The sequence below is a fragment of the Mustelus asterias genome, chromosome 2, assembly GCF_964213995.1.
Source record: "Mustelus asterias chromosome 2, sMusAst1.hap1.1, whole genome shotgun sequence".
Classification (NCBI taxonomy): Eukaryota; Metazoa; Chordata; class Chondrichthyes; order Carcharhiniformes; family Triakidae; genus Mustelus; species Mustelus asterias.
The window spans coordinates 27442710-27458006 of NC_135802.1; the positions used below are offsets into that span (position 1 = coordinate 27442710).

At 44.8% G+C, this 15297-nt stretch overlaps 1 protein-coding gene across 1 annotated transcript in view; it reads right to left on the bottom strand.

Moving 5' to 3' along the window:
• The window catches only part of LOC144506541 (disco-interacting protein 2 homolog C-like), a 581001-nt gene extending 576994 nt beyond the window's left edge, over window positions 1–4007 (bottom strand). The window contains exon 1 of the mRNA XM_078232798.1: window positions 3764–4007. Coding sequence (XP_078088924.1) covers window positions 3764–3848 — 85 coding nt within the window. The 5' untranslated portion in view covers window positions 3849–4007. The remainder of the gene's footprint in view (window positions 1–3763) is intronic.
• Window positions 4008–15297: the final 11290 nt, after the last annotated feature.

Here is a 15297-nt window from a genome sequence, read left to right on the forward strand (position 1 = left end):
ATATGCCCATTGATACATAAACCTGGGAACTATTCTTTTCTGCACTGGTCACAATTTGGGCATATGCAACACTCTCCAATGATCACAAATCCATTGAATCCACTCGATACCCCTTTTAAACTCCATCTGTTTCTCACCAGTTTCTATCAAGTGGCCGATTAAAAAAGGCATTTGCGCCTCCCCCACCACCTCCATTAAATCGTGACCTCTACCCTTGGAAGCCAAAAAAATTGGGGCCCCAATACTGCCTGAGGTAACCAGAGTACCATACACACAAGACTGGTGCAACATTATTAATATAGACGTTCTTGGCAATTTTGCTAACTATTTGGATGGAAATCCCATGCACTATTGGTTTCCAAGCATTATTTATTAAAATGCAATCCATCTCGTCATGAAAACTGCTCGTCGTCATCGGGTTTTACAGCACAAGAGGAGGCCCTTCAGCCCATAATGTTTGCACCAGCCATCAGCCACCTATCTGTTGTGACATGGTTTATAATATTCATTTATCATGATTGGAATATTTGTGGAAGAGACAGAAGAAGAACACAGGAAAGTCAGCAGCAATGGTTTGTGTATTTGAATACACCTGCTCAAACCAAGGCTGGGACATCACGGTGCGTGGTAAACCACTGTTAGCTTGTCTGTGTGTGTGTGTGACATGACTGGACATGCCCATGCCGGCCCTGCCTGGGACTCTTCCCCCCCCCCCCTCCCCGGTCCAGGTATAAAGGTGACTGCTCCCCACCCCCTGCCTCAGTCTCTGGACCAGTTCATCGGCATGGGTGTGCTCCAAGTCTTTTGCTAATAAAAGCCTATTTGTTCTTGCATACAAACTAGTCTTTGCTTGATTGATAGTGCATCAGGGTGGCATTTCACATCTGAGGGAAGGGTGTGAAACACAATCCAGCCAGGTAGAACCTGGTTTACCTTGCTTGCCTCTGGCCTGGGTTGCTTTTTTAAACTCCTGTTTGAGAGAGAACTCAGGGATAAGTGCCTCCTAAAAAAGTCAGAATTCTGCAGGAGGAGGAGGAGAAGAAATTTAAAGGTTGGGTAGGTTTGCAAAATATCTATGGGATCCAGTGGACAACCCGAGCATTTTACAAGTCAGTGTCGCGTCAAAGCAAAGCAAAACTGGTCCAGCAAGTTAAGTCAGTCAGGTGTGTTCCCCACGTCCAAAGTACGGTTGGGATGAACTCACCTGCGCACTTAATGCGGAAACTGGCAGCATCAATACACTTCAAAAGCACTCATTTGGATAATCTCTCTATCCTTGAATAAAGGACAGCAGCTCGACTTGCCCTATCGGCTCAATCACAATGACTATTTCTATTTGCAGGTAAGCCTGCTTGCCCTAATAAATCTGTCACCGCCAGTTTCTTTATTTCTTCCCCCCCCCCCCCCCGCACAAGTGGGAACAGCCACATTGAATCTTTCGCTGACACGAGAGACAGTGCAAGCCACCGTGCAGCATATTTTGGAGGGGCGATTTATGGCGGGATAATTCTTTTCAAACGGATTTTGGCACGAACACAACTTTGGTGAGCAAAAAAAAATCAGAGTGGGGGGAAAAAAATCAGAGGGAGGGAGGGAGGGAGGGGGGGGGGGGGGGGGGGGAAATCACTAGCTAGGTTTTTACTCGAAACTCCAGCAATCGGAACCGCCGTGAGATGGGCTGTTATAAAATTCTTATATTCCGGCAGTCAGTGGGAAGGCGAAGTGTGGAGGTCACATATGGACTATTTCAAAACTGCCAGCTAATCAGACTGTAGAATAAACGTCATTAATAACGGCTACATGTCATGTGTTTACACACACACAAAATACAGCAAATGGGTACTCCTTCACTTCCTACTTGCGCCCAATCCAACCGTTAAGTATTTCAGTTGCGAGGCTTCTTTTGGGGGCTGGTCCAACCGATACAATGTCAAAAACTGCTCAGTCCATAAAAGGGTCGGAGCAAACTTGCTGCTTCCCAAACACTTAGTGTCAAAGTTTGCCCAGAGTGACACATGGCCAAAGCGCACACACAACACACATACGTTCACGCGAGAATGTGGACAAAAAGGAAACGACTGAAGAAGCGATCACAGTGTCACACCTGGATTTGAACCGCACGCCGTTAAAAGTATCAGATTTCAACACCCCCCCCCCCCCCCAAAAAAAACATCCGGTGCGGTTCACAGTCCCTGCCCAACGGCTTGGAATGTCACTCCTGGACCACAGATCTCATGACCAAACAAAAAGGAAGCCACATCAAACGAATCGTGTATATAAGTATATATATATTTTTATAAAAACAAAGTTAAAACCGATCAGTTTCCCTCCGAGGGTCGAGTAAAATTTGAATGCGTGGCCGTACCCGAATGAAGGATGCACATCTGTATTCACCGGGAAAAGAACCGACACGCAAAGGGTTAAATTGACGGGCGAAGCCGTTAGTTTGACCTTTTTTTTTCAAACCAACTGGGCAAATCCCCTCTGCTGTCAAGTTGTTGGCTTCTATCAATTCCAGTTTTCGGGTAACACACAAAGCTGTTAAGGGAGGGACACGGTGGTAAATATGTGCCTAAAAAGATGCGAACTGGCAGCCAGTGGATTGCTTATCTCGAAGCCAGCACTTGTAAAAAAAGGGGGGGAAAGAGAGAGAGACAGCCAAAAATCTACAAGTATCGCACGCATTAATGAGCTCCACACTCCTTCACTCGTCGATTTTAAACTGGAAGACATTTAATCACGACCAATTCTCTTCAAGAGAGAGAAACGGTTTTGTGTGTGTGTGTGTCCGTCCCAGGCTAGGGGATAAAACGAGCGTTACGTTACGCATAACCCCAGACAGACAGACACAAGTATGAGCAGGAAAGGAAGACTACAAAAGGAGAAAGAGGATTTTTTTGTTTGGCCACCCCTGTTTTTAAATTTGGAAAAACTTATTATTTTCAGTACACGTCGGTGTTACAAACTGGCAGTGCAAATGGCAACATCAAATCCCACACAGCGCCAGCCACATCGACCTTAAGGCACACGAGTTATTTCCCCACTCTCAGCCCTTTCCGTCATGTCAAAGATTTAAGTGCTGGAGTATGCCGTCTTCCTGCCTTTACATTCAAATTATACAGTCTCCCATCAGTACACTGTCGAGATCTATTGCTAAACCGAACATCTGTTTGTTATATATTACACAACATGTACACACACTTGATTAACACGGCTCTCCACTTCAATGATTTTTTTTGTTGAAATGCTGCAATCTCAAGTTTGGCAAATACATTGGGATGGTCCATAAATCGTTACAAATATTTCACACGGGGGGGTGGGGGGGGGGGGGTAAGAGAATATGAATTAACGCCACGGTCACATATTCTTCACTCACACAAAGATGTCAATCTGGCCTTGCCCTTTCCATTCCAAATCGGAACGAGAATGAAATAATAGCTCCAACAACAACATATCAAAGAAGCCTTGCTCGTAGAACCGTTAACCGAGCAAAAGAAAACCCAGCCCTAATATCATTTTTCCACCTCCTTCGGTTTCACCGCTAAATGAAGTGTCAGCTGAAAGGCAACGCTGTATCATTAATACATTGCAATCAAATAAACAACCAAAAAAAAATCAAAGCCAAGGTCCGGGCATTGATTTAACAAAAAAGATAAAGAGGGAGAGAAAGTATGGGAGATAGAAGAGGAGAGAAGCCCATGAAACGAAAGGGGAGAGAGAGAGGGAGGAAAGCGAGAGGGGGAGAAAAAAATCCGCTTTTTACCTTCGGATAATTCCAAATCCAGCTCGGCTAGCTTCGCCCTCACCTCGAGAGGAAGAGCTAGACTATCAATGCTGCGGTCCGCCATTCTCTCTCTCTCTCTCTCCCTCTTTGTGTCCAAAATGAGGAGGCCAACACTTCAGCACTTTGCACAGAGGTAAAGGAGATGCATGATATTGTACAGGAGGGAGGGAGGGAATCTCCACCGCTTCACACCAGCGCCATGTCTGCGTGTGTGTGCTCTGTCTGTGTGTAGGAGAGAGGGAGGGGAGGAGGGGGGGGGGGAAGGAAGAGAGAGAGGGAGAGGAGAGGGGAGGGGGGAGAGAGAGAGAGAGAGCACAGAGGCGCGCGCTCCAGGAGAGCACAGCACGGCGCGCGCGCGTGCTGGAGGGTTTGGCGGGCTTGCGGGGGGGGGGGGGGGGGAAGGAGGAGGGGGTTTCGCGCAGGGAGCGAGCCCGCCGGGACAACCACTAGAGGGAGCGAGCAAAAGGTGAGGAAGAGGAGGAGGAGGAGGGACTGAGAGAAAAAATAATGTGAGGCATAAAGAAACATGTCCGAGAGAGGTGGGAAAAAATATACTGTATCTGTGTGTGCGGGAGTGAGAGAGAGATACAATGTATCGTCCCGAGACAATGATACAATGTATCTGTGTGAGAGCGATACCATTTATCCGCCTGCCAGAATGATACATCTGCGCGAGAGAGAATGATACAATGTATCCTGTGAGGGAAAGATAGAACTGGAGGAAATAAAAAGGACACAATGTGTCTCGAACAGTATCCGGAAGAAAATCCCTTTGTGTGTGAGAGATGAATAAAGTGTGCCGCTGGCGCGCGCGAGGGTAAAGTGGCTGAGACAGAAAGGCTCGTCGTGCAAAAAACAAGAGGGGAGCAGACGGAGAATCGTGAAGGGGAAGTAGGTCTAAGAGTAAGAACTGTGTGGGGGAGAAACAGATATTGTGTGTGCCGAGAGAGAGAGAAAGGTACCAATACATCTGAGACAAAGAAAGGTACAGTGGCTCTGGAATTACAAGTGTACACAAGCATTCGCTCTATTATTTTAGCAGAGGCGTTAATCCATCATTTTTAAGTAAATTGAATCAGCCTCCACGCCGAGAGAGAGAGAACTTCAACGAAATGTGTCGTCTTCGCTCATTAGTATCGCGCATGTAATCTTAATATGAAATATATATGTGTGTGCAAGGGACAAATGTGTAATATGTTCTGAGACAAAGACAAACCAGGAAGAAACAATTTGGACAGAGAAAATTGCAATATATTTCTGATAAGGATGCCGTATTTGTAATACAGAAACAAGGTGAGGGAGAAATATAATGCACCTGCATTGGACAGAAAAAAACTATATCTGAAAAGAGACAAGTCAGTGAGAAACAGTCATCACCGTTCCAAGGAAACAGGAAAATACAGCATCCATGTGGGAGAGAAACAATGAATCTTAGAAAAAGATGCAGCATACCAGGAACAAAGGGAAAACAATCTGCGAGGCGTGCACAATAAGATCTAGGGAAATATGCAAAGTGTTTGTTTGAGACAAAGGGAAACATTACATCTGAAAAAGAGGATGGAGTATTGATGGAGAGAGAAAGATGCAAATTGCCTGTTCAGAATAAAACTAAGCAATAGAGAGCGTAAAGAAAGGTACAGCAAGAAAAGACAATGTTAAAGAATAAAATAGGATTTTATTTATATTAGTCATGATGTAAAGATGCCAGCATTGGACTGGGGTGGGCACAGTAAGAAGTCTCACAAGGTTCAAGTCCAACAGGTTTATTTGCAATCACGAGCTTTCAGAGCGCTGCTCCATCGTCAGGTGAGTACAAACTCCGCACAGACAGTGACCCAAGCCTGGGAAAGGAACCCAGGTCCCAGGCGCTGTGAGGCAGCAGTGCTAACCACTGTGCCACCGTGCTGTCTTATGTGTGTGAGGAGACAACAAAAAAGTGTGCCTGAGAAAGATAGCTACAGGAATGAGAAGACAATGTGGATGGGAAATAATATGACTGTGTGAAATTCCAGGGAGTCTGTAGGATAACAAAATATTATTGCTTTTTGCCCAGTTTTCAGGTGCAAAATCAGCATTTCACTGACCAATTTCACAGCAGGACATCCCATTACCAGAAATGCAGCCAAAATGTGGGTGCCACCACATCAACTAATATTAACATAAGAACATAGAAACGTAGAAAATAGGTGCAGGAGTAGGCCATTCAGTCCTTTGAGCCTGTACCACCATTCAATATGATCATGGCTGATCATGCACTTTCTGTATCCCACTCCCGCTTCCTCTCCATACCCCTTAATCCCTTTAGCCACAAGGGCCATGTCCAGCTCCCTCTTGAACATATCTAACGAAATGGCCCCTACAGTTTTCTGTGGTAGAGAATTCCACGGGTTCACAAATCTCTGTGAGTGAGTGAGTAAGCCTGAATGGCTTACCTCTTAGTCTTAGACTGTGACCCCTACTTCTGGACTTCCCCAAAATTGGGAACATTTATCCCGCGTTTAGCCTGTCCAGTCCCCTCAGGATTTTACATGTTTCTATGAGATCCCCTCTCATTCTTCTAACTTCCAGTGAGTACAAGCCCAGTCGATCCAGTCTCTCTTCATATGTCAGTCCTGCCATTCTGGGAATCAGTCTGGTGAACCTTCACCGGACCCCCTCAACAGCAAGAATGTCCTTCCTCAGACTCGGAGACCAAAACTGCGCACAATACTCAAGGTATGGCCTCACCAAGGCCCTGTATAACTACAGCAAGACATCCTTACTCCTATACTCAAATCCTCTTGCTATGAAGGCCAGCATGCCATTAGCTTTCTCCACCACCTGCGTATCTGCATGCCAACCTTCAGCGACTATTCCACCATGACACCCAGGCCATGTTGCACTTCCTCTTTCCCTAAACTTCCATCATCCAGGTAATAATCTTCCTTCCTGTTTTTGCCACCAAAGTGGATAACCTCACATTTATCCACATTATGTCAGCAATTTTACCGGCACGTCTGCGCCGATTCCGGGAGCAGGCGAGGCTCAGAGAACGGCATTCTCCATTGGCCTCGGGCAGGATCATACAAATCTCGGGCGGACGGGCCTGTAGAATTCCACCCTATATTGCATTTGCCAATTATTTGCCCATTCAGCCAGCCTGTCCAAGTCACTCTGCAGCCTCTTAGCATCCTCCTTACAGCACACACTTAGTGTTGTCTGCAAATTTGGAGATATTGCATTCAATTCCTTCATCCAAATCACGAATGTATATTGTGAATAGCTGGGGTCCCAGCACTTAACCCTATGGTGCCCCACTAATCACTGCCTACCACTCTGAAAAGGACCCATTTATTCCCACTCTCTGCTTCCTGTCTGCCAACCAGTTCTCTATCAACGTCAATACACTACCCCCAATACCATGAACTTTAATTTTGCTCACTAATCTCTTGTGTGGGACCTTGTTAAAAACCTTTTGAAAGTCCAGATACACAATATCCACTGGGTTCACCCTTGTCCACTCTACTGGTCACATCCTCAAAAAATTCCAGAAGATTTGTCGAGCACGATTTCCCTTTAGTGAATCCATACGGACTTGGGCCAATCCTGTCACCGCTTTCCAATTGCCTTAATAATTGACTTCAGCATTTTCCCCACCACCAATGTCAGGCTAACTGGTCTGTAATTCCCCGTTTTCTCTCCCTCCTTTTTTAAAAAGTGGGGTTACATTAGCTACCCTCCAATCCATTGGAACTCTTCTAGAGTCTATAGAATGCTGGAAAATGATCATCAATCCACTATTTCCAGGGCCACTTCCTTCAGTACTCAGGAATGCAGAGCATCAGGCCCTGGAGACGTCTCGCGTTTTAATCCCAGCAATTTCCTGAATACAATTTCCTGACTAATGAGGATTTCCTTCAGTTCCTCCTTCATGCTAGACCTTTTGACCCTAATATTTCTGGAAGGTTATTTGTGTCCTCCTTAGTGAAGTCAGATGCAAAGTATTTGTTCAGGTGGTCTGCCATCTCTTTGTTGCCCATTATGAATTCATCTGATTCTAACTGTAAGGGACCTACATTTGTTCTCACCAGTTTTTTTTCTTCACATATCTGTGGGAGCTTTTGCAGTCAGTTCTTATGCTTTCTGCAAGCTTACTCTCATATTCTATTTTCCCTTTCCAAATTAAACCCTTTGTCCTCTGCTGGATTTTAAATTTCTCCCAGTCCTCAGGTTTGCTTCTTTTTCTGGCCAATTTATATGCCTCCTCTTTGGCTTGAACCCTATCCCTGATTTCCCTTGTTAGCCATGGTTGAGCCACATTCACCATTTTACCTTTATGCCATGCAGGGATGTACAGTTGCTGAAGTTCATCCATGTGTCCTTTAAATGTCTTTAAATTGCCTATCCACTGTCAATCCCTTAAGCATCCTTTGGCAGCTTATCCTAACTAATGCACATCTCATACCCTCAAAGTTAGCTTACCTTAAGTCCAGGACCCTAATCTCAGCTAACTGTGTCATTCTCTATCTTAATGAAAAATTCTACCATATTATGGTCACTCTTCCCCAAAGGATCTCGCACCACAAGGTTGCTGATTAATCCTCTCTTATTACACAATGCCCAGTCTAGGATGGCCTGCTCTCAAGTTGGTTCCTCGACATATTGGTCAAGAAAACCATCCCTTGTATATTCCTGGTGAGCCCAATCAATTTGCAGATTGAAGTCACCCATAATAAATGTTCTACCCTTAATGCATGCATCTCTAATTTCCTGCGTGATGCCAACCCCAACCTCACTACTACTGTTTGGTGGTCTGGATACAACTCCCAATAGCGTTATTTGTCCTTTGATGTTCCACAGCTCCACCCATAAAGATTCCACATCGACCAGGCTAATGTCCTTCCTTACTATTGTGTTAATCGCCTCTAACCAGCAATGCTACCCCACCCCCCCCTTTCCTTTCCGTCTATCTTTACTGAATATTGAACACTCCTGGATGTTGAGTTCCCGTCCTTGCTCACCCTGGAGCGAGGTCTCCGTGATTCCAATTATACCATATCCGTCAATGACTGTCCGTGCAGTTAATTCATCCACCTTATTACAAATGTTCCTCGCAGTGAAACTCAGAGCCTTCTGTAAGAAATCAGAGCAGGAGTAGGCCATTTGTCCCCTTGAGCTTGCACCACCAGTCAATAAGATCATGGCTAATCTGATGTTGCCTTAATTTCATTTTCCTGCCAGTTCCCCCTAACCCTTCACATCCTCATCAATCAAAAATCTGTCTAACTCAGCCTTGAATATATTCAATGACATAACCTCTACAGCTCATTGGGGGAGAGAACGACAAACACTAATGACAGTCTAGGGGAAGAAATTCATCCTCATTTCTATCTTATATGTGAGAACCCATATTTTGAAATTGTGTCCCCTAGTTCTAGATTTCCCATAAGGAGAAATATCCTCCAAACACCTACCCTGTCAAGCCACCTCAGAGTCCTATACATTTCAATAAGATCACTTCTAATTTTTTAAAACTCCAATGAGTGTAGGCCCAAACTGCTCACCCTTTCCTCATAAGACAATCCCTTCATCCCAGGAATAAGCCCAATGTACCTCCTCTGAACCACCTCCAATACAAGATTGCTCCTGCTTAAGTAAGGCCACCAAAACTAGATACAGTTCTCTCAGTCTCACCATTGGTCTGTACAGTTGTAGCAAGACTTCTTTCATACTTTTACACTCCAACTAATGTTCTCCTTGGACATCACTGGTGACCACCTCGAATCAGCAATGTTCTCATTAAAGTATTGAATTTGATTTTCTCATTCGTAAACCCTCCCAGAACAACACAGTGTGTACACTCAAGAAACTTGCCGAAGCGGTGATAAATAAATGATTCCCCACCTCCATTAAGGTAAGTCTCTGGTTGTAATTTTTGGCTGCTGGAGAATTTAAAGCCACTTTTGGCATCTGTGGCTGAGTTTGGGAAGTCTTTCATGCTAAATAGCTGTTGGACGGCTGACTTCCGGCTTCAGCAATACAGAGGGGAGTGTTGCTGAGATTACCACAGAGAGTCACGGCAGAAACAATGATAAGCATGGATGCACAGACCTCCACTGGCACTAAAAAAGGACAAAGACAGCCTGACAGCATGCAACAGTTTCTCAACAGGATGGCCTATCTCATGTGACAGTGAAGCAGTGAATGAGGAGCTGTACTTCAGCAGACAGGCAGTCACTGACCAACATAACCTGTTGCAGCAGGAACTGGCGCCAAATGCAAGGGTAGCACTGCCTATGAATGTGAATGTCTTCAATTTCTATGCCTCAGGCTCACTCCGGGATACAACAGATGGCATTAAATATCAGTTGGTTTGCTGTGCATATGGCTATCTCGCAGCTGATAGGTGGCCTCATCACAGACAGCAGTACATCACCTTTCTAATGCAGGCTGCTGACCAGGTGGAAAGGGTTGTCAGATTCACTTGCCCCTTTCAATTGCCACAGGGGTAAGTACATCCATGTCTCCCTGCATTGTCCCTACCAAGAAACAGCCCCGTTTTATAACAAAAATAGGTTCCACTCCGACTGTTTGGCTAATCTGTCTCCTTCCCAACACTCTGACCACCCTACAAATTAGCAGAGCTAAATTAAGAGATCCTCCTCACACACAAGCTGTTTCCTGGACCTACCTCTTCCTGGTGTATTGCAAGTCGCCCAGGCAGACACAGCGGCACAGTGGGACGGCACAGTGGCACTGTGGATAGCACTGCTGCCTCACAGCGCCAGGGACCCGGGTTCAATTCCCGGCTTGGGTGACTGTCTGCGCGGTGTCCGCACATCCTCCCTGTGTCTGCCTGGGTTTCCTCCAGGTGCTCTGGTTTCTCCCCACAGTCAAAAGGACGTGCTGGTTAGGTGCAATGGCCATGCTAAATTCTTCCTCAATGTACCCGAACAGAAGCTGGTGCGTGGCGACTAGGGGATTTTCACAGTAACCTAATTGCAATGTTAATTAAGGCAGTCCGCCGGTGTGGACTCAATGGGCCGAAGGGCTTCTTCTGCACTGTATGATTCAATGATATTCCTGGTGCTGATAATTACTTCCATCCCTGTTTACTGCTGTCTTACAACTTTTATGTGTGTTTTCCTGCTTCTTGGTGAGAAGAAGACAAACTTCCTCCGGCTGACCTCCTCTGCTCACATCACCAGTGCTGAAACTGAGAAGTGGAAAGTGCCTTGAAGTTAATCCTTGGTTTGCCATGTTTGAACATTACTTTCCAGTTGCCTGCAAGCAAAATGCCATTCCCCTTAAACTGTCTTTTAATAGCATCAAGGGGATGCCTGATACTCCCCTCCCCACCAGTTAGGTGATCTGCCAAACAATAGCAGTCATAATATTAGCAGTCTGCTCATTCAGTGATAATAAGCGCCTCTGACCAATTCTGAATCCTAATTGCCACGATATAATTAGGCACACTGATTTTGGGCCCAAAAATGGATTTAACCAACTTTTTGTCACATATCCACGTGAAAGAGAGATCATTCACAAAAAGATAATATATATGTGTACGGATTAACGAAGAAACTGAGAAAAAAGTGACCGATAATGACCTAAAATTACTAAACACCATGCGGGATAACAGCAGTTGTGGATTTACGAGCGGTTAGGAGAAGGAAAAAGTATTATCAATAAATTCCCATGAATAATTGGGAATGAGGGATTTGGAAATAAAGAACAAAGAACAATACAGTACAGGAACATGCCCTTCGGCCCTCCAAGCCTGCGCCGCTCCCTGGTCCAAACTTGACCATTCTTTTGTATCCCTCCATTCCCACTCCGTTCATGTGGTTATCTAGATAAGTCTTAAACGTTCCCAGTGTGTCCGCCTCCACCACCTTGCCCGGCAGCGCATTCCAGGCCCCCACCACCCTCTGTGTAAAATACGTCCTTCTGATATCCGTGTTAAACCTCCCCCCCTCACCTTGAACCTATGACCCCTCGTAGGTCTGAATGATGAGAATAGATATGAGAGAATGAATGAGTGAAGAAGGAATGAGATGGATGAGTAGATTTTCTTTGTCTTCTCTGTCCTTCAAGCTATGATCTGTGGCACTGAAGATATGTCAATGTGGGGATATTGGCACCTATAAAAGAAGGCCCTGGAATACTGATGGATAAAATCATATCTCAGATGTCAGTGTACCTGAGCTTATTTGATTTGATTTGATTTGATTTATTATTGCCACATGTATTAGTCTACAGTGAAAAGTATTGTTTCTTGCACACTATACAGACAAAGCATACCGTACATAGAGAAGGAAAGGAGAGGGTGCAGAATGTAATGTTACAGTCATAGCTAGGGTGTAGAGAAAGTTCAACTTAATTTGGAGGGACGTCCATTCAAAAGTCTGATGGCAGCAGGAAGTGTAGACAGTGACAATGGGTGGGAGGCTGATTTGAGTGATGGACAGGGCTTCGTTCACGATTCTTTGTCGTTTCTTGTGGTTTTGGACAGAGCAGGAGCCATACCAAGCTGTGATACAACCAGAGAATGCTTTCTATAGTGCACCTGTAATAGTTGGTGAGAGTCATAACGGATATGCCAAATTTCCTTGGTCTTCTGAGAAAGTAGAGGCGTGGGTGGACTTTCTTAACTATAGCATCGGCATGGAGGGACCAGGACAAGTTGTTGGTGATCTGGACACCTAAAAACCTGAAGTTCTCAACCATTTCTACTTCGTCCACATTGATGTATACAGGGGCATGTTTTCCACTATGTTTCCTGAAGTCAATGACAATCTCCTTCATTTTGTTGACATTGAGAGAGAGATATTGTTGTCGCACCAGTTCTCCAGATTCTCTACCTCAATCATCATTGTTTGAGATCCAACCCACTATGGTGGTGTCATCAGGAAACTTGAAAATCAAGCTGGAGGGGTATTTGGCCGCACAGTCATAGGTGTATAAGGAGTATAGTAAGGGGCTGAGGACACAGCCTTGTGGGGCACCAATGTTGAGGGTGATCATGGAGGAGGTATTGTTGCCTATCCTTACTGATTGCGGTCTGTGGGTTAGGAAGTTCAGAATCCAGTCGCAGAGGGAGGAGCCGAGCCTGAGACCACGGAGTTTGGAGATGTGTTTCGTAGGAATAATGGTGTTGAAGGCTGAGCTGTAGTTGATAAGAAGAAGTCTGACATAGGTGTGTTTGTTACCTAAGTGTTCCAGGGCTGAGTGCAGTGCCAAGGAGATGGCATCTGCTGTGGACCTATTGCAGCAGTAGGCAAACTGTAGTGGATCCAGGCAGCCTGGGTGGCTGGAACTGATTCGTTCATGACTAACCTTTTGAAGCACTTCATAATGATGGATGTCAGAGCCACCGGACGATTAGTCACTAAGGCACGCTGCCTGGCTTTTCTTTGGTACCGGGATGATGGTCGTCTTCTTGAAGCAGAAAGGAACCTCAAATTGTTGTAAAGAGAGGTTGAAGATGTCTGCGAATACCCCCGCCAGCTGGTCCATGCAGGATCCAAGCCTTAGTTTCTGATCATGAGCTTGTCCTCCTTGTTTAAATTGTGAAAATATGCAGAAACCATCAAAAGTCATAGAAGTATAGAATCTACAGTGCAGAAGGAGGCCACCGAGCCCATCAAGTCTGTACCAACAACAAGCCCACCCAGGTCCTATCCCCATCACCCAACATATCTACCCTCCTCATCCCCCTGACACTAAGGGACAATTTATCATGACCAATCAACCTCACCCGCACATCCTTAGAACTTATTTGCTGTAACGTTAATTGCTGTATCAAAGAGCAATATTGATGAGTCTTTGCACCAATGTGTATGTACCCATTTGTACCTCAGAGACTTGTTAGCTACCTTGTCTCTTGTAAGTTAATTCAGCCATGTTGAGGCAATGTGCTTGCAAGCAAACTTTCATTTCTCCAAATGTTAATGTTTTAAGTAAGTACTTAAAAATAAAGTGAACCTGATTTTGGTAAACTTGAGTCCCGGAAATAAATGCAAATTCCAACTAAAATACATTGATTCATATACCATTCTTGACTACAAATCACTAATTTAAATGCCCTTATAAGCTAAGCAACTACATCTCTAGACGACAAGATGCCAGAAGAGCGGTTCAGGTTACATAATTCATTGACATGGGTGAGATGACTTCATTATACCACTTATTTTCACTTTCTCAGCCCTCTAACTTCCCTTATTTGAGGGCTCTGGACTCCTTCCACCAAAGTTTCAATAACACATTGTGACATGTATGGGTTCATTCACAGCCTGGAATAAGGTGAGCATGCAAGAACTTACATTGACTTGCGAGGCCACCTTTGACATTTTAACAGAGCAGGTAAATGCACAGGATTTTTGTTGTTGTTTTAAAACACATGTTAGCCTTTTTTTCTGCCCGTACCTCCTCATGGGCAGTATATACCAATGTCAAAACTTATAACTGAAATGGTAGAAGAGATTTGTTTTTGTTCCCTCCACTTCACCAGAGAACCAATTTCTACTACAGACTTGGCGAGTCGTGTAAATGTGAAGGTTACAATAATGTTAGGCTCTTATGTTACCACAGATGATACCTGCAAGATCAAAGTTAAAGTTTATTTATTAGTCACAAGTAAGACTTACATTAACACTGCAATGAAGCCACTGTGAAATTCCCCTAATCACCACACTCCGGGTCAATGCACCTAACCAGCACGTCTTTCAGACTGTGGGAGGAAACCAGAGCACCCGGAGGAAACCCACGCAGACACGGGGAGAACGTGCAAACTCCATACAGACAGTGAGCCAAGCCAGGAATCGAACCCGGGTCCCTGGTGCTGTGAGGCAGCAGTGCTAACCACTATGCCACCATGCTGCAGGCAAATGACAGATACGATGAGTCAAATTCCTGTCTGGTGACGGAGGCAAGTGATGACAAAAAATAATTGAAATTTTTGCGGTCATTTCAAATTTGCAGTGACTTCCCTCACCCACGCTATTTTTTGTGTGGCCTTTTCACAGGCCAGGAAGGCCTAGATTTGAGACCCTGCACATACCCCTGAGGTCAAGGTCACTCAGAGAAATTTGAATTTCCTTCCCAACCCCTTCATTTTTCAGCATACCATTGTGGAAGTCCTAAAATAAAACCCCTTGCTGGACAGTTTGTGACCACTGGACAACCTGTTGAGGAGTGGGAACATTCTGACAGGTAAGGATTTAATGTTTTGACAACTTCAAATATCACTATTAGATACTGTATTGTAAGATAGATGTGTTTTAAGAAACAGTGATTCATCAAATGGCTCCATCATAAAAAGATCGGTTAGCAGTTAGTTTGATCATGCAACTGTGGCAATGTATTAGAGTACTTTTTCCATTGATAAAAGCTCCAGAATACATTCAAAACTGTAGAAGAATGTGCTTTGAAATTCTCCTGTTCATTAGAACCTGAACAAGAGTGCACGGGGGAGGTGGTAATGCTAGGAGGAGAGCAGCATTGTTTGCAGACCATGTGGTGGAGACATCCTG